The sequence below is a fragment of the Cygnus atratus genome, chromosome 8, assembly GCF_013377495.2.
Source record: "Cygnus atratus isolate AKBS03 ecotype Queensland, Australia chromosome 8, CAtr_DNAZoo_HiC_assembly, whole genome shotgun sequence".
Taxonomy (NCBI): domain Eukaryota; kingdom Metazoa; phylum Chordata; class Aves; order Anseriformes; family Anatidae; genus Cygnus; species Cygnus atratus.
Genome location: NC_066369.1, coordinates 30,645,170 through 30,663,862, shown reverse-complemented (window position 1 = coordinate 30,663,862; position 18,693 = coordinate 30,645,170). Strand labels below are relative to the sequence as shown.

At 45.4% G+C, this 18,693-nt stretch overlaps 1 protein-coding gene across 1 annotated transcript in view; it reads right to left on the bottom strand.

Moving 5' to 3' along the window:
• The window catches only part of CACHD1 (cache domain containing 1), a 103,403-nt gene that overhangs the window by 63,773 nt on the left and 20,937 nt on the right, over positions 1-18,693 (bottom strand). The window contains exon 2 of the mRNA XM_035564416.2: positions 3,522-3,584. Within this exon, the coding sequence (XP_035420309.1) occupies positions 3,522-3,584 (63 nt within the window). The remainder of the gene's footprint in view (positions 1-3,521; positions 3,585-18,693) is intronic.

Below are 18,693 nucleotides of genomic sequence, written 5' to 3'. Positions count from 1 at the left end.
GGAGGAAGATTAAAATTAAATAAATCTGTTTTAGCATGCATCATTTCCTAGGCTGGTTTTAAACCTAGAGGTATTTTAGCCTAGCTCACAAATACAATCAAAAGGGAACCGAGTAACCCAGTTTGAGACCGGAATAATTTGCAAGACAGAAAGGTTCAGACAGCGGGGAAGAGGGGACCCATCTGGTAAAGCAGCTCCCTGGAACAGCCCCTGGGATTTGTGCTGGTATCGTGGCTGCTGCGCTCTCAGTTCTCTGGCTAGAGCTCAAGCAACAAGACTTTCTGCACGGGGCCGCTCAACACACACCTGCTTGGGGCTGCTCCGCCGTCCACCTTCCTCTCTGGTTTCCAGTGTCCCGCTCTCTGTACTGCAGAACCCAGACGTTTGGCACGATGCTGAACACATGCTGCCTTCCCTAAAAAGGGCTAACCTAGACTGAAAATAACCATTTTCCACCTTTTTACATCATGAGTTCACACCACTACAATTTTCTTAGTGTACGAGTTCTCTGATACGGAAATAACTGTCAGGAAAGGTACTCAAGTTTTTTTTGGCAACTGTCATCCAATTTTTGATTACCTGTTCAAAGTGAAAAAGGATACTTTGGATAGCAATCCTACAACTCTCGACCTTAAAAGTGTAAGCAGATTAACGTCAAAAGGTAAACCTCTCCCTGTGTGGCACAAAGAAAGCCAAGTGTATTAAATTGTTCAGCCTGAAGGCCAACAGCTGTAGTTTTTCCACTTTCCCAACGAACTGGAAGTCATTATTTACAGTTTGGAATATAAAAAAACAACCCACACAACAATCCAGTGGCCTGCCAGACAAAAATCCCAGCTGACATAACCGTAATTAATTGCCTTCGGGTATCAGTTGCTAAGAAAATGTTAATGAATGACAAAAGCAGGAAAAAAGTGACAGGGGATTGAAATCTGCTTACATTTGTTTGCATTTGCTCAAGATGATCCCATTCGATGCTCTACTCTTACTCATAAAACTCGGTTACATCGCTTGTGATTCATTAGGGCTGGAAGACCTAGTTATTAATGGAACAGAAGTGCTCAATTATTCTGCTATCCACTTCACTGGTGAGCTTTTAACCGCAGTAATTACGCTTCACCGGGGCCTCGTTTTTCTCCTCTGACAGCTCAGAATTCATCACACTACCTACAGCGCTTAGACAGTTATTTGTATCTACTTGGAGTGAATACGTCCATCTGGGACCGAGAGACAAGCAGTGCCTTTTTCTAAGGGCAGAATCTATAGTCAAAACTTCAAAGTAGTTTTAATTCGGTTTCTTGGTTTCCCGAAAACACTTTTGGCTTTCAAGAGCCATCTGATACGTATAATCTAGCCCACATGGCCCTTTTGTGGTGTGCAGACCACCCAGAAACACTTGTGAAAACCCGATCGCTGAGTCAAAGCCAGCGAAGCCTTCGGTGGAGATGTCGGGCTGGTTTCAGGCTGACACTTGTGAGGCCACGCCACAGCTCCTCTTCTGCAGCGAGCGCACCTGCGCGTGCCCCAGCGCCTCTCTCCTGTCCGTGCGTCCGACCTCGGCCCCTAGGGAAAGCAGCTGGCAGCAGAAGTGAGGGTGCAGTGCCCTGCCAGCAGCGGGTTTCTTGCACAGGATCCCAATTCGGGCATCCAAAATCTCTGTGCACCCTCCCCTCAGCTTTAGGCGAAAACAGCTTTTGTCATTTTTTTGTTTAGTTCCACTTCTGCAGCCAAACTGCACGTGTAGGGCAGGGTCCCACAACAAGACCACACCTCCAGAAAAACTTGGATCAGTGTTCCTTAGCTGACTGCAGCTAGGAGAAACCCCCATAATGCTTAACTTCCATCTGAGGGGTTGAGACACTATTATCCACAGGGTCAAGCAATTGTTAACGCCAGCATTGGGGTAATTTACTAGAATTAATTCTTTGCTCTAGTTTCTTCCATCGTTTCTCACATACATCTGTATCTCACCATACAAAAATCTGAAACAGAGACAAGCAGTACCAAAGGTTAAGCGCAAACAACTTTTTTTTTTAAGCAAACCTTACCAGTTTTTAGCTAACAGACAAGAAATTAATCCTAAAATCTGCATGATGTCATTCTAACAGCCTAATTTAAACCCCTTATCATTACTCACACGGCCGTATATTATCACAGTTGTCTGTCAGCATTACTACACACTACAGTTTAGTGCTGGTATAGGATTCCTACACCAAAGACTCGGTTTTTGTCTAACAAAACCCAGCATTTCTGGAACTTTTCCTGCACTCCCCCATTTTCTGCAGATTAAGTTCCCACATTGATCATAATCCTATCAAAAGCCACTGTGTTTGTTTGGAAAGAGCAGAGGAGCTGAGCCCCACTCTCTATTTCAAAATCACCCACAGCTTAAATACATCGCACATCGATTCAAAATCTCATTTGATCCAACTCTGCTTTGACTTTTTCCTTGGAGAAAAAAAGAAGTATCTGGCAATTTTATTATTTTACAGTAAACATAAATTTGCTGCTATTACATGACTCTTTTTAATGCACGCGTGCACATACGATATGCTCTAGGAAACATCCAACAGAGCTCACATGCACATCTGACTACCTGCACAGCTAGAGAGCAGTTCCCCTTTCCCCAGGGAAAGCTCCACTCTGAGGCACTTTTGTTTTCGCTGAACATTAAAACTGGTTTGATAGGGGTCTAAGAAGGTCAGGTTACTCGCTGAAGGTTGTACAAATGAGTCTGTGCTTCAACTGGAAGGAAAAGACGGTTCTTTGTTCCAGCCCCCAAGCAGTGCCTGCCACTGCTACCAAAATTCATCATGTTCGGAATGAAGGTGCAAGTGGGAGAGTACAGAACCGGTACCTTCATTTCTTAAAGATGAAAATTGGATCTCTTTGATCTGTCTTGAAATTTATCCACCACTAATTTTCCAAACGTATACATGCATTAAAATGCAAACAGCCTACATGTTAAAAGATACATCACCTCACTGTTAAATTGAAAGTTTATTTTCCCCACATCTTCAAATGTGATCTCATATGGGGAAAGAAAACACATAAAACAACAAAAAATCCTAAAACAACTGTTACAGGAGGCTGCAGCTGTCCCATATTTACACACAGCAATTGATACCATTTCCACATTTACAAACAATATTAGAGTTTTCACCTCAAATGAAAACTTAAAAGAGACAGTTCCAACGTGAAAACCAGTCAATTAACGTGAGATACTACACAAGGACCCCACCTCTGCATTTGTTTTTTGCTTCCGAAGGGAAGGACCCACAGAAAGCAGATGGAAAGGCTTTCCAAGACAAAAGAAAATTGTCAAATACACAGTCAGCTCATACAATACATTTCCATTTAGATTCTATTCCACTTATTTTCCTTGGTGTTGCATGTTAGAAAAGTGACCACAATAAATTCAGACAGAACTGTAAGTGCTAAGCTGACTGTGTTTGTGCAGCAAAACAGAGCTTTTGTCTGTGCCATAGGGCAGCAGTAGGTGGCAGGGGGGTCTGACTTACCTGTTGAACTTCACTTTCTCCATTCGATATTTTCTCTGTGTACACAAAGGAGTTGAATATCCTCTGCAAAAAAAATCAGAAAGGATGCATTAGAGACATTTTATCCCAAAAGTCACATTAACGCAGTTTCAAAAGGTGCACGTGAGGAAATCTGTGTCAGAGATGGACCACTTCACCTGGAAGTCTCTAATGCCAGGTCTACCTAAGGGGAATCAAGTTCACCTGTACCTGCTCCTGGATCTGCATGAAGCATCTGTTCTCATGTTTGAAGGCAAAAAACGTAACAGGTTGTGGTTTCAAAACATGTTATTTTACTAATAAAGTGAGGATATTTAAGATTATACACTACAAAACAGAAAAAACACCCATTGCTTTGTGTCCTTCCCTTGATGTGATACTGGTGAAACTGCTAAGGCTTGTGTTTTCAGCAAGATACCAAGACAGAATCAGATCACAAAATTATTAGCAATAACTGCAGATACTAAAGAAGTATCAATTTCCTCCAAACACAGCGTAATCATCGATTAGCAACTCCTAGAGTTTTCCTGACGCAGGTTTGGCTGATTTCCTCCTAGGAAGGACACCCGCAGCCACAGCTGGCAGAGGCAGCCCGGAAAACCCTTCCGTTTGCTCTGCTGCGCTTCCCATCATCACTTTCCCTTATCCCTCTCCCTCCTGAGGGCTCCAGGAATTTCAGAAATTTGAACTCTTAATTCTAAAGCAGCATTTGGAAGGGCAGCAATAAATCTCCTCAGTTTACAAGTCTCAGAGAGCCAAGGAGGACGGGGGGGGAAAAAAAATCTGCTCTTAAAAGCTGCCTGTACATAGAGACTTCCTCTTCTTCCAGACCTTTGTTTAAAGTTCTGCTTGGGTACTTTAACTACAAACATGTTTTTTTTTTTTCCTTCCCCCTTCATGAGATGAAAAGATAATTTAAACATCAGAAGAAAATACATTAAAGCATGTCATTTTGATGCAAAATGTTTCAAATGAATTGAATTTTTCTCTCCACGCAGCATTTAGTCTGCAGACATCAAAAGGAGCGAGAAGGAAGCAGTCTGTCAGCTACCAGAATGGGCCCTCCTGGCCTCAGCACGGAGCTGACCCCTTCCTCCGCGCCTTTTGAGCACAGCTGCGCTTCCCAAAGTCCAAAACGACAACAGAGACCGTCATGCACAGTTACATAGTCACAACATGAGCAGGAATTTACTTGTGCTAAGCTTTCAATCTATTTTAGCTTGATTTGTAATCTAAACACGTTCTTTAAGAAGTGTTTGGACTGTGCGCTTAGTCACATGGTCTAAAATTTCAGGTAGACCTGTGTGGTGCCCGGAGTCGGATTCGATGATCCTTATGGATCCCTTCCAACTCGGGATATTCTACGATTCTTCAAAATGTTGTGTCTTCTACTCACTGAAAAGCTCAGTGCGTGCAGAGGGGTGGGCAGGAGCCTGCTGGCTCAGCGTCCTCACAGACCAACCCCAGACACCAACAACTCAACGTGGACAAGGAGCACGAGCCACACAGGTGCTAACCATGGCCACAGCCCTCTGCTCAGGACGAAAATAGGCTGAACGTGAAGAGAAGCCACTTGTTAGCGTCTGTACTTCATTCTTCCCAGCCCGGCCGTGCAGCGGGGCCTGCCGAGCAGATGGCCGCCGGCTGAGCTGCTCCACCAGGCCCCACCTGACACAGAGCAGGCCCCGACAGCCATCACCCAGCCCTGTCACACCCCACCCGCAGCCAGTACCATCCCAGCCTGCTGCACGATCACAAATTGCCTGAAGGATCCCTCCCAGGTTGTCCCCCTTGGTGTCATCACCACCTATTTTAAGTGTATCATTGTCCGGAGTACTCAGGTTCTTGCTGAACACCGCTCACCTGTGCGAAAAACATTCGCTTTCCCTGCAGTTTTCAAGTTCCCTCAAACCCCACATCTGTAAAAGACACCGGCTCCTGGTGGCAGAGGGCAGATCCTGTGGACAGGGCTCCCTCCCCACACCTCTCCTCCACTGTCATCTCCTTCCCTCAGGAAAAATGCCTTCATTTTTTTAATTCCTCCCTACCCAAGGTCTGGCCGTGGCACTAATTAAGCTTGTCAGTCCACTCCCGATTCCTCTGCAGCATTTTTAAAGATTTGGGAACAGTTGGTTCATGGCTATGCTGTGTCCCCATGTGCCATGACACACCTGGCATGGGCAAACACTGCATTTCAGCCCCTCAAGTGGCTTGGTTTCATCAAGCAGATTTCCATAAACTTAAAATAAATAAATAAATACATACACAAAGACAAAGCAGCTTTTGTTTTCTGATCCAAACTCTGAATTAAATTTCAGGATGGTTTAAAATCCAGCACTGTTACCACTCTCCCTTTATGCTGCCAGAGATTACCCGGAATGGCAAGCAACCTTCACCTCATTCCCACCACAAAGCACCGGTTTTCAAACACAACCTTAAGAAGCAAACAAAGCTGAAAACGTCTTCAGAACCTACATAAGTTTGAAATCATCTGCATTTTCCATACTTTGTTCTGCAGGAAAGCTGCAGCACTGACATGTAATTCTAGATTTGGCCAGGCTACAGTACTGGAAATGAGGGAAAGCGTAGTTTGCATTTTTCCTTTTCCAAGTCGCTTCAAGCATCTGCGATGCTCAGTGGGAGCCCACGCTCGCTGGGCTGGCTGCACCCACCGCCCGCTGTTTCACTGCGCGTGGCACTCATGCCCAGCGACACGAGCAGAAGCCAAGGGAAAATAAATACATAAAAACAAAAATTAATCAATCATGGTATCTGCGGGGACTGCTGCAGGATTTCTGCCCACTGGCAACGGCTCCAGACAAGAAGCACCAAGAGGTGCAGATGCGTCCACATCAGTCCGCTGAGGGTGAACACAGCCGGGATGGAGTCCTCAGAAGACTGGGTTTTGTCTTACAAACACACATTTCAACACATTAGAGACCCCTGCTTTCCTAAGATCGTTAATTACCTGTCTGGTTCAAATTACTTGCAACTTCCTAGAAAATACTCCTCTGCAGCAACCAGCTTTAATGACTTTCATGTAACCAAGTGCTTCTCGGTGCCACCAGCTGCCTCGCTTTCAGCTTTGAGGACAAGCGCTCGATGAGCGAGATAAATTATGATGTGACCAGGGGCTCCAAGGGTAGGGGTCCATGGGGGACCCCTTGGGACGGGGAAGATTTGGGATGCCGCCGTCATGATGCCTTCCACAGGTGCGGTCTGACAGTGACAAATGTGCGCAGCGCCGCAGCCAGCCTCTGCTGCTAGAAAGGGGTCAGGCTTCCTACCGAGCCTCCGAGATAAGGGGCAGCTCGGGTTCAGCTTGGCGGCGTACTGAAACGAGGCTTTGGACATTCACAATCTGTAGTTTTAAATTCGGGAGGTGACTAAACTGAGCTTAACATAGAAAGCGAAATATTAACCAACGTGTTCCCTCAGTGCCTTGAGGTGAGAACAAACTCAGCAGCAACGCACTGTAGCAAGAAAGCACTTCAAAAGCCCCCAACTTGACAAAAAAGCACAACCACTGCATCAAAACAAACAACAACACAAAAGCAACAACCCCCAAAACCAAGCCTCCAAGATCCCCAACCAAACACAAGCAGCAGCTGTTCATGAGAGCCACCAACGAGCCGCACATCACTATTTGCCAGGCGAGATACGAACCCATCTCCCCACCAACAAAAACAGAATTTTTACAAACCCGGAGCATTGGGAAAAACAAATACAAGATCAGGAAAACATCAACTGAGCTGTAAATACATTGAGGCTGCTTTCACATTTATACTGCAAGGCATTTAAAAGAAAAAAAGTTTGAGCAGATTTTGGACATGGGCTGCTGGTACCTCGTATTTGGATCATGCAGGATGAAAAAATGACCGTATTAAGAAAGGATACAGAACAGCAGTAGCAAAATGTACACGTGTCAAATATAAGCAGTATTAACTCAGCGGGGCTGCTGTACTTAATCTCAAGTAGCAACTAACCAGGGTCTGTTTCTTATTTTAAAGGTTAATGTTTTAAAGTGAGCAACCAAATATATAACAACTCCTTTTTATGATGGAACTCGCAGAGCTAGACTGTTATGAGGGAAACCTGTGGCTTCTTCTGGAGTTTGTTTTTGCAGCGTCTGAAGCCGTATCACATTATGTTTTGTTACCATTTTCTAGAACTGAGAAACATTAAATAGTGGGTTCCCATGAGATCAAGGATATGCTTCATGCTTTCCTCCAAGAAATTTATATATATATTTATATATGAAACTAAATTGGAGGAAGTCATAGCAAAAGGCAAACTCCGATGAGCGCAATGCCCCCAGCAGCGCTGCTACACCCCCTGTGCAATGCAGCTCAGCATCCCAAAGGACTGTCCTCACATTGTACTGCCAACGCCCTTCTCTTTCAGGGGGTTTCAGAAAAGAACGAGTTTTCAGGAAGGATTTAACTAATCGATGCTTTTTTGTTACACTATTTGTCAAGCAGCGCCAGGCATCCTCTTCAGACAGCAAGACAAAGAGATGCGACCAGAGCTGAGCTGGGTCAGTGCTCTTGTGGGAGGGAGCCTCTCCTTGAGGGCAAGGCACCATGAGAAGAGCAGCACGTTCAATTAAAAATAATAAAATTAAAAAATAAAAACGGGAATGTAAGGACTCATACAACCTGTGATTTCTGCAGTCCTGGCCCAGTTCATCTACTGTCATCTACTTAAAATTCCCTTTTCCTGTTGTTGCCCTCAGACTACCTTCCCTGCTGTACATCCTCTCCCAGCAGCTCCTCACAGCGTCGGCCTGATGCTCTCCCCTCACACCTCCACCTGTCTGATGGGTGGCAGAGAATCCCTGCAAGGCCTTCAGTGCTGTTAAGTACCCTGATCCCAAACCAGCCTTGTGTTCATACGGAAAACAGCCAAAACCGACCTGCACTAAGGTATGGGTCTTCATTTTGACTAGCAAAGAGCACAACCTGAACAAGCACTTTTAAAAATCATCAGTAACTCTGGTGAAGTGCTTCCTCTTATATAAATCAGTGGGAGTTCTGCAAGTTTTTATCCCTTCCTTTAACAGCGAAGCATACGGGGCAACCTCCATCTGTTGTTCCTCTTACCCATCCTGCTTGTCCTGGAGTTTGGCTTCAAATACAGCATGAGGTTTGAAACCTTGAGGCACTGCCTGGTGCCCACCAGTTTTCTTGCTTTGAGGAAACAGATGGCATGGAAGAGGAGCAGAACGCAATAGTGCTCTGTGGGTATAAGAAATCTTCACAGTAACGCTGCTCAGGACCGGAGAGTAACTCGCCTGGACTCTGCGGTTTGATTCACTGCCCAGCACGTAACTGGAAAGTAAATAAAACACCTGGCTTTGAATTCAGAGGCCTGAGCGTACATCTTCCTTCGTGCTCTCGCAGGGGCCGTTGCCAGTTCACCAAGCTGCAAAATGGTTCTGTGGGACCAAAAAGTTCCCGGTAATCCCTCCCGAGGCAGACGCACCAGAGCCCTGCATGCAGCTGGTACCGAGGCAGGCTGCTGCAGCCCACCGTGCAAGGGGTGCTCCGGGCACAGCTGAGATCCCCCGGTGTCCTTAACCTGCAACTATTCATGGTAATCTGTACGGTAAATGATTGCAAAATTATGGCAAGATAGAGCAGGCTGCACCTAAGCAGTTATCTGGGGCTCGGTGTGTGACAACTGCATTCGGACACCACGTGGAAATCCCATTCCTGTTCCCATCTCGCTCAGTGCAAGAATATCGTTTGCTCCTACGCCAGCACCTGCAGAGCCTTTCCAAGTAAAATGCATGTTGCTAGTAGGCAAAAATCAGTCCACACTCACAGGTCTTCCTTGGTGGAGCATTGTTAAACCACACCACCATCTGAAGAGAACCCTTTGGCAGCTTCATTAAATGATTTTGCGATTTTACATGTAAACTTCACACAAGGTTAGTTGCAATGGGGAGGAATTGGTGGAAGATATTCAGTTGTGAGAAAACGCTCAGACTATCTAACACAGCTTTCCCGTAAGCAAACCGAACACAGACCCTCCCGGTACTCAAAATGCGAGCGTGCGTCCATTTGCAGATGGATCTTAATTCTGAGGGGGGAAAGCGTCACAGAGCCAGCGTTTATAATTCACCTACCACCATTAGCCTGTGGCCGATAAAAGCCTTTCAGATCATTTCAGGAGCTGCATTGAGAGCCAGGGGTGCTAGGTAGGTAGGGCATTGCTTGGAAACAGTCAGAGTTTAGCACAGTTCTTGTAAACGTGTTTCCCTGGAAAACTTCTGGCATTTACAATGAGGGAAAACTATGGAAAATTGAGTATCTGCCAAAAACGCAAATCAGACACCAGCAGATTTTTCCCTCTTCTTTTTCAAGGGAATGGAGAAGAGGGGGGAAAAAAGAGAGTGAGAGGGGAAAATACCCTAGGAAAATTAGTTCCACATGTTAAAAAGATTATTCATTTAGCCAATGTAACTTGACTAAAGTTATACTCATGACAATGTCAATGGCAGTATTTCAGAAAAAGGAAAGTTATGCTCCCCAACCTTAAAATATAAAGCAGATGGTCTTCTCAATAAAAGTGGATTTTTTTTCTCCCTGCACTTATCCCTCCTTCTAGACTTTAGGATGTGAAACTTATAATATTTATATGGATTTCTTCATGTTTCCAGTATATTTAAAACTGATTAATTGTCTATAACCAAATTGAGTTGAAATTATCAGAGCAACCCTGAGCAACACAAATGCAGCAAAATGTTGAATCTGAGTTTCAAGTTCTGCAGCCTGAGAGCTTGAGAAGATCCATAAAAGCTGCACCTCTGCAATTCTCTGGCCCTGAACGGGACACTGCCTCGCAGCCTTCCCAGGAAGGGATTTAAGCACTGACAATGACGACGGCTGCTATCTTTTATCTTCCTAGGAGGACGGCCAGAAGACGTTTTTATTGATCTCTTCCCAAGGACGAGGCTTGCAGAGGCAGAGTGCTCGGGCAGAGCTCTCCGTTCGTCCCCGGGTGAGACGATCCGACGCCGACACGAGCGAGCAGCTTGCCATCTTGCCGCCCGCTTCTAGGCACGGTGCAGCACTGTAACGCATTTCTAATAATTACTTTTAAGGTAAAAATAACAAGCAATGGTACTCCTACAGAACATTTTCCAACTCACTGCCTTTTTTCAGTCCTCCTAAGTCAACAGAGAAGTTGCCCTGGTGCTCCTTATTCTTCCTTAGGCAGTGTTTGGCTCGATGTTGTGCCCATCGCTCAAATAACGCAGTTACCCCTAGGTTGCTCTATCAGGATTTTAAAATCCAGCCCCCATTTGTCATTCTCTCTTCCTGACCCAGCCAGCAGCAGCCCCGGAGCAGAGCTCTCCCTCACTCCGTGCCACCTGCCCTTCGGGGAACGAAGGTGAGCACTTGCTGGGAACAAAATTAAACTGAAACTTCATACAGTGGGGAGAACTCTGGCTTCATTTCCTGGTTTGGTTTGAAGCTTGTGTCAGAAATGACTGACTAAAAACGGTGAAACAGTTCAGCAGCAGACCGATACAGGTAAATAGATGTAATCCTACAGCCAGAGGAGTTTAACACCATTTTAGTATCCTTACGGTGCCTGTCCGATTGGTGGCGAATTCAGGATACAGCAAGCATGCAGAACATGGATCGATTTACCTAACGCTCCAGTGTGTAATTTTACCGTGAAGTCAAAAGAAAAAGAAAAAAAGAGGAGGGAGGGTGGGATGGGAAACCGAGAGCACATGATTTTTTTTCCTGATGTGTTTAACACAAGCGAGGCAGAAGCTGTTTGGCTTTGCTTGGACAAAGGCTGCAGCACAGAAGCACTGAGGCTAGAGCAACGCATTAAAGAGATCTACTTGAATCAGGAAAAAAAAAAAGTCCCAAACCGACCAGCTTAAACATAGGAACGTATAAATCATTACACTGAACTTCTGTGCATAAAATGGATGGGCTGATGCTAACACAATTACAGACTGTTTTCTTTCAGTGTCCGAGCGCATCATTTTTCAGGATCTCTCAGCAAGAGCCATCAGCGTTTGGAGCAAACACCCTGATAGCAGCCTGCCCCTGCAACCGCCGCTGCAGCGCTTCTGAACGGTAACCCTCCAACACTGCCTGCATTCACAACGAGACGAGGTTTAAAACTTTAAACACGCACTGTAGCCAGATCTCAGCTGTCTCCAAGCAAGACACTACATTTTTTCCAAGAGAAAAATCATTTATCAGTAACCACCTGAAGCAGACTGTCTGTACACAAGTACTTTCCTGTCCAAGTCGGTGTCCATAAGAAGCACAAGAGCACCCTCCGATTACCGTGTTGATTCATTAGCAGAAGTTATAAAATCACCTATTTCCGTATCTCATTTGTGTTGTTTTGCTTTGCTATAACCCACCCATTTCCTTGTTTGAGAGGCAGAGAGCAGGAGGAATTCCTCGTGCTCCTGAAGCCTTACACTGTTTAACTTCCCAAATGCTTTTAAAAGCAGATAAAAAATTAACTCCAGGAGATAAACACTTTGCGTTATCTTCATTATCTCAATTGCTCTCTCTAACCTGGATGTAAAGCTGTTTCCAGGTAACTCCTACGTTTCCAGCTGACCCCAGCTCCGAGGCCAGCCCCATCCTGGTGCTCACTGACTCCCGGCCGTGTCTGCGGGTGCAGCAGCGGGGGCACACCAGCCCTGGCCGTCAGACCCAGGTGAGCAGGACAAGCCTCTGGAAGTGCTCTGGGAGCACACGGCCGATGCCTGCGAGGTCTGCCACCTCCAGCCGCTGCAGCTCGACTCCTCTCCTGGCTTCCGTGTGGCTGCCTGCTCTTGTAGGTGTTGCAGCTAGAAAATAGTGCTGTTAAAAAAGCCTTATGGGATGGCATATATATATATATATATATATATATATATATATATATATATATATATATATATATATATATTAAAAATCTTCCAGTTTAATGTCAACATATCATATGGGTTAGAAAGAAGTAATTCCTTCATGTACTAGGGGCAATAGCCCACTTGCAGGTGGAGCCTTTCAAAACACTTCTCCAACCAGTCTCACCTGCTTTACGCAGCGGCTGGGAGAGTTGCAGGTGTGCAGGGGCAGAAGGGCTGCGCTCTGCTAAAAGCAGCCACTGGAAACAGCATTTGGGGCAGAGACAGCCAGACCGTGCTCAAGGAAGAGGTGCTCGGGGCAGCTTTCATTACACTGGATTCGGCTGGAGAACGCCTGGTGCTCCTCCCGCCTGGTACAGCCTCCTTTGGAGGCGGCAGCGAGGCTACGGGCAGGGGCAGAGCCTCCCGCTCAGGCAGCGCCGACCTGAGGGACAGACAGAGGCTTTGCAGACCTTTCATTCTACCATCCCCCTCTATAACAACCCTGGTAAGACCAGGGCCAGATGATTAAGGGGTTGGAGCGTCTTTCACGTGAGGTGAGGCTGGGAGAGCTGGGACTCCAGGGGGATCTTACCCGTGTGGACAAATCCCTGAAGGAGGGAACCAGGCTCTCCTCCGTGGCACCCAGAGACGAGACAGGAGACAACGGGCACAAATTAAAGCATGTGAAATTCCACTTGGTCACAAGAAAACGTTTACTTGCTGCGAGGGTGGGCCCACACTGGAACAGGCTGCCCAGGGAGGCTGCGGAGCCCCCTCCCTCCAACAACCCCACTGGTTGCATCCCACTGCAGCCATCCCGGGATTCTCCAAGGACACGGTGTCAGTCCCACAGCCACGATCCCCACACCAAAATGTTGGCTCAATCACCAGATTTTTACAAAAGCAGAAACAAGTTACTTTAATTTTCTCTCTCCAGCTTTGGCACTTGAAATCTCACGGTCCTCTCTGAGTGTTAAGTAAAGTGAGATGTTTCCTTAAGTGCTAAGGAAAATAGAATTACTCATCAAGCAGCACTGGAAAGATCCCATTTCTCTTCTCATTTTCCAACCAGGAGTGGAATGAGCTCAGGGAACAAGCTCACTAACAGATTACTTATCTGACAATCTCTCTCCATTACATTTCACGAGCCAGAAGACCATCAGACATTACCAACACGGCTGAACAGACCTACACCAGGAGTGAATGTTGTATCCTGGACCCCCAAAAAACAACGTACGGGTGCAAAGTAGCAACTACTTGCTAGGATGGTCAAACTGAAGAAGGCTTCTAGAGGAAAGTGCCAGAGCCCATCGAAGCAAATCGCTAGAGCTCATCCAAGGTCAGCTGCCTCGCAGAGATAATGGACACCAGCAGCAGCGGAGCTGACCCAGGGCACCCAGCAGCCCTGCTCCCACTGAGCAGAGTCCCTGAGGTCTCCAGGACCGCTTTTCCCTCGCTCTGTGAGGGCCGCAGCCCAGCAGGAGTCACCCCGACGTTAAACAAAACCTGGCAGGCGCGCTCAGCGGAGGCTGGCCGGTTCAGCGGTCCTGCTCGTGTTTAACTCATCTCAGGGCACAGGAGGAGGCAGCGCAACCCGCAGAAAACAAATGCAGTCTTCGGGAAAGAGCCGAGCCATTAGATGTTATCTGCTCACAGAGAAATTAAAAATTGAGACCAAGGAGAGGCTCATGAATTGAATTCCTACGGCACTTCAAAGCAATTTGTGCATGAATGCAAGCATTTATTCTTCTAATTAAAAAAGAAAAAAGCAAGTAAAAAAGCAAGACATCATTTACATGAAAGGGGGGGGAGGGGGTTGAAAGAAAAAAAACACAACAAAAACTCCAGTGTTAATCAAGAGCAGAGCAGCTTCCAACCCAGAAGCAGGAGAGAAAGCTCAAGATTTAATGAGGGAAAGCGCCAAAGAAGAGCAGGACTTGCCTCAGAGTCTTTTGTAGCACGGTCTCCCTGCAGCCAAAACCCATGCCAAGGCAGCCCAGGAGAATTGCCACAGCCACCCTTTGGGAGCAAAAATTATCTGATGCTTTGCAAAGCGCAGGCCTTTATCCCGTACCCTCATTGTTTTACAAACCGAGCAGGCTGCAGGCCAAGGGTGGGACACCAGAGGCCAGGAGGGGAGGACAGACTGGCAGGAGGGAACCATCCCGCCGACGGAGCCACAGAGCGTCGAGATGAGTCGGGGCTGCACGACCCGCGCCCTGGCCGGCCCTAGGAGAACTTGGCACCAACGGAAGGAGCTGACTTTTTTTTTCTTATGACCTTACTTTATTTTTATGGTTCTCTGGCATCCCCTTCTCTTCCACCTCTATACTGGGTCTCCCCAGTACAGACACGCAATACATCGTGTGTGCGTTTCCTCATGTGACGAGCACCAGGCAGTTCAAGTTCGCTTAACGTTCAGGTCCATGCTATCCATGGAGGCACAGTTATTTTAGTTAAACAGACTCCACAGTTGGACATTTAAGCACTTAAGCACAAATTTTTGTAGGTATTATATCGGTCTCTAAGAGTGCCTGAAGATTCTGTTGTAATCAGGGAGTCCCTAGCTAACTATTTTTTACGTTTCGATGCCCTGGTTAGGTTCCGTTTCTTGCCACAACAGCAACTTTAACATAAAAATCATGCTTCAAGAACAGAACACTACATAGCACAAAGGCTCATGGAGAAAAAGGCTGAAAACAAGCCAGGTTCTCTAATCCACTGTTCTAATTCTATGAATATCAGCAAACCGATATTTATCACCTTAAAAATAGTAAGTACACACCATGAAAACAAGTTCCACTTTGAGTGACACTGAGTATTTCGTAACTGAAAATAATCATTCCGACCTTCTAAAAAAGATATTTTTTTCTGAAATTATTACAAATACACTTATCTTCCAAGCACTCGGTAGCAAGAAATTATGCTGAACGTCAATTTAAAAATCAGCGTATGCACTCTTCTGATGAGCTGCTGATTAGCAATACAGAGATGGAAAGCACCCGAATTATTTCCGTGTTTGAAAACGGATGCTACAAATCAGCAGTTGAAATTCGCAGGATTTCCCTGCCGCCCCAAATCTCGACAAGTGTTTCACCCCTCTGAAGACCTCCGACTGCAGGGCAGGATTTGCCCGTTTCCAGCCAAGCCCCTTTCCGGACGGTCAGTGGAGTGGCTTCTTGCAACTATTTCAACATATCAGATCCTCAGCGCCGTGCGGTCAGATTCCTGCGGTTTCACATGAAAGCCGTACAAGCTTGGCAGGAGCTTTCTGCCAGGACCGGCCCGGCATCGCCACTGTTCGCCACGCGGTTTTCAAGAGAAACACAGTATTTTCAGCTATGGCAGGCCTGCGCTGCTACGAGCTTCCGTAAGCTGTCATTGCTTTGGGCTTTGTGTTGGTTTTAACGAGTCTTTGCAAAATATACTTGTCCTAGGATGATTAATACTGGTCATTTGATAAGTGCACCAAACGTGCAAATTGATAATGCTGAGCAGAAATTATTCAGGTATTAAAGGTAAATCAAATATATTTCGGCATGATTCCTTCCCACTTACTGAAAGAGATAAATATTTAAAAGACAAAGGCTAATTCTTCTAGTTTATACCAAAGTTTACAGATGCACATTCCTGAATTCCTCTTCTAACCTAAAGGGAAGACAATCTTCAGTGTCTGTTCTCCTTCAGCCCTTTGAAAAGAGTACTCCGATTTACTTTGAAAGCTCAGCTTCTTTGTGAAAATGCGAAGAAAAGGAGCAAGAATACAAATTGTGGGGTTTTTATTTTTTTTAATACTTCAGCTGAACTGGCTTCTGTGGATTACCGAAAAGCAAGCACGTCCACGCAGGACGCAGCCAGCCCAAGGTGGACCAGCACAAGCGCCAGCACAGCGGCACAGCACCGCTCGGCGAGACAAGAGGCTGCGCTGGCGGCTCCCACATCCCCTTCCATCGCTAGATTTGACTGACATCAAGTTTAAGTCTTGCAACCCAAAAAAACACAGAAACCACGCAAGGCGATCGCTACAAACCTACGAGCACAGTCCTGGGATCCTGCACATCCACACAGCCTTGCAATTTACGGCCAACCTCACACAGCACCGTGAGGACAGGAGGAATGGAGCAAACACCACAGCTCAGGAGCGGATTTCCACGGTAAAAAGAAAGTTAAACTGGAAGGAACCAAATTGCGAAAGAAAACAAAACAACACAACCTTGGAAACGCATTACAGTAACATTAATTCCTTTTATAATCTGACGTCATTGCCAGCTGGGTTGTACCTATTAGAAAGGTCAAAAAGGACTCATGCATACACACACTGCTAAAATTAAAACAATGACAAAGGCAAATACTATTTTTGTTCCTTCTGTAAATATTATTACAAGCTGCTTTTCCACAAAACACAAACCATAAAGTGAGCTCCACTGCTCCTGTCAAATGAACACAATTAAAACAATTTCTGTTTCAAAAGAGAAGAGAATTACTTGACCTTTTTGTAAGTCTCAATTCATGTTTAACTTTGTCTAAATAAAGTGTTTTTGAACCTCTGGAGAAAAGACTGCTCGTTTGCTCCAAATAAATCTCTGCTGTGATTTCCTTCTGAAGAAACCACTTACATGAACATTCTTATTTAAGCAGCCCTCATGCTGATCACACATACAGTGTCATCTTCATTAAGAATAATCAAGAATCCCTAGGCAGACATTTGCTCTTGGAATTATAAAATCTCAGTGGTTCATAGTGTTCAAGGTTTCCTAACATTCACTCATATTTAATTTTTTGAGGATGCACACGAAAACCCCTTTGACTGGAAAATATTTTAAATTGAAGTGTTTGGTATCAGATTCTTGCTCAAAATAGCTTTCTATTTTCAGTAAATCCTCCAAGCTTTCATTTGTTTGACAAAATTTTATCCAAATTCAGAAACACAAGTAATCAATGAAAAGCCTGCACTTGCATTAGAAAGAACAGTGTTTTACTAAACCCCGTAATTCCCAAACTTTTAAAGCACTAGATGGTAATACCAGTCTTCAGGGTTGCTGGATGAGCTGTGTTAACGGGCATCGACATCCCGCTCCGCTGGGAGCCCAGCTGGTTGTGGCATTCAAAGCCACGCCGAAGCGCGCCCAAGGCAGCACCTAGGGCTGGGAGGAGAACCAGGAAAGCAGCGGCTGCCCACCTCATCATTTCTCACTGCCGGACGTTCTCCATTACACGTAGATAACTACGGTCTTCAGGAGGCTCTGACAGCTGCGTTACTTCCAGTGCTACCAGCGAGCACGAGGAAAGGCCAGAGCTTCCCTTGCGTTTCCCCGAGCGAGATAACAGCGGTCTGGCAAACCTGCAATTGAATTACGCATTTAAGGTTGCACAGAGACAGCCTCCAACCTAAACAAATTCCTTTTCTTTTGCTTTTCCGTGCAATTATCTACGTATTGCACATATGTCTGAACACAGAAATGACTCTGTAATCCACTTTTGTATCAGGATTAGCGAGTTCAGACACCAAGGAGAAATAAAGGCATTAACGGTGCTTTGAATGCAGACACAACTGAGGCAGATTAATGCTTCTCCGAGAATGAATATTCCTGATGTCAAACACGGTTACTACTGCCCTGGGATCTGTATTTGACAGCCAGAAAGTGAAAGAAAACGTAATTTATCGGACAAGAAATTTTTCATTGCGTTGATACTGATATATTATCTTAATAAATTAATGAACAGATTTTAACTTTAAGGAACTAATAAATGGCTGATACTCACCATTTCATTTCACCTCCCTGTTTCGACATGCAATCTCTATTTTAATTTCCAAAAGCCTTCCATGACGCAGTTCACACGAGTGTTTTCACTACATTTTTGTTACACCTGTCAGCTCCAGATGTCTCTAACTTGCTCCAATACCACTGCAACCCACAGGCTTCTGCCTCGCCTCCCTGTCTGACTTTAATTCTTCTACGCCTTTTCAGTAAAGCAAGGATACAAGCACAAGGGCAAGGTTACAAGAGCAAAGATATCAAGGAATATAAAAATCCAAAATATTCAAAAAATATGATTCACCTCCTGATTTAGAGGGAACACAACACAGTACAGTGAAGTAATGGCAGGTATTTCAGGGACAGAACTAAGGATTCCAAACAATAAGTCATTTAATATTGATTTTTTTCTTTTTTTAAAGAAAAAAAATCTTCTGAAAGCTCTGAAAAGATCACCTTTCCGTGCAAGGTAAGGTCCTTTCTCTGCAGCGCCTGACAGAACATTAAATCAGTGTTT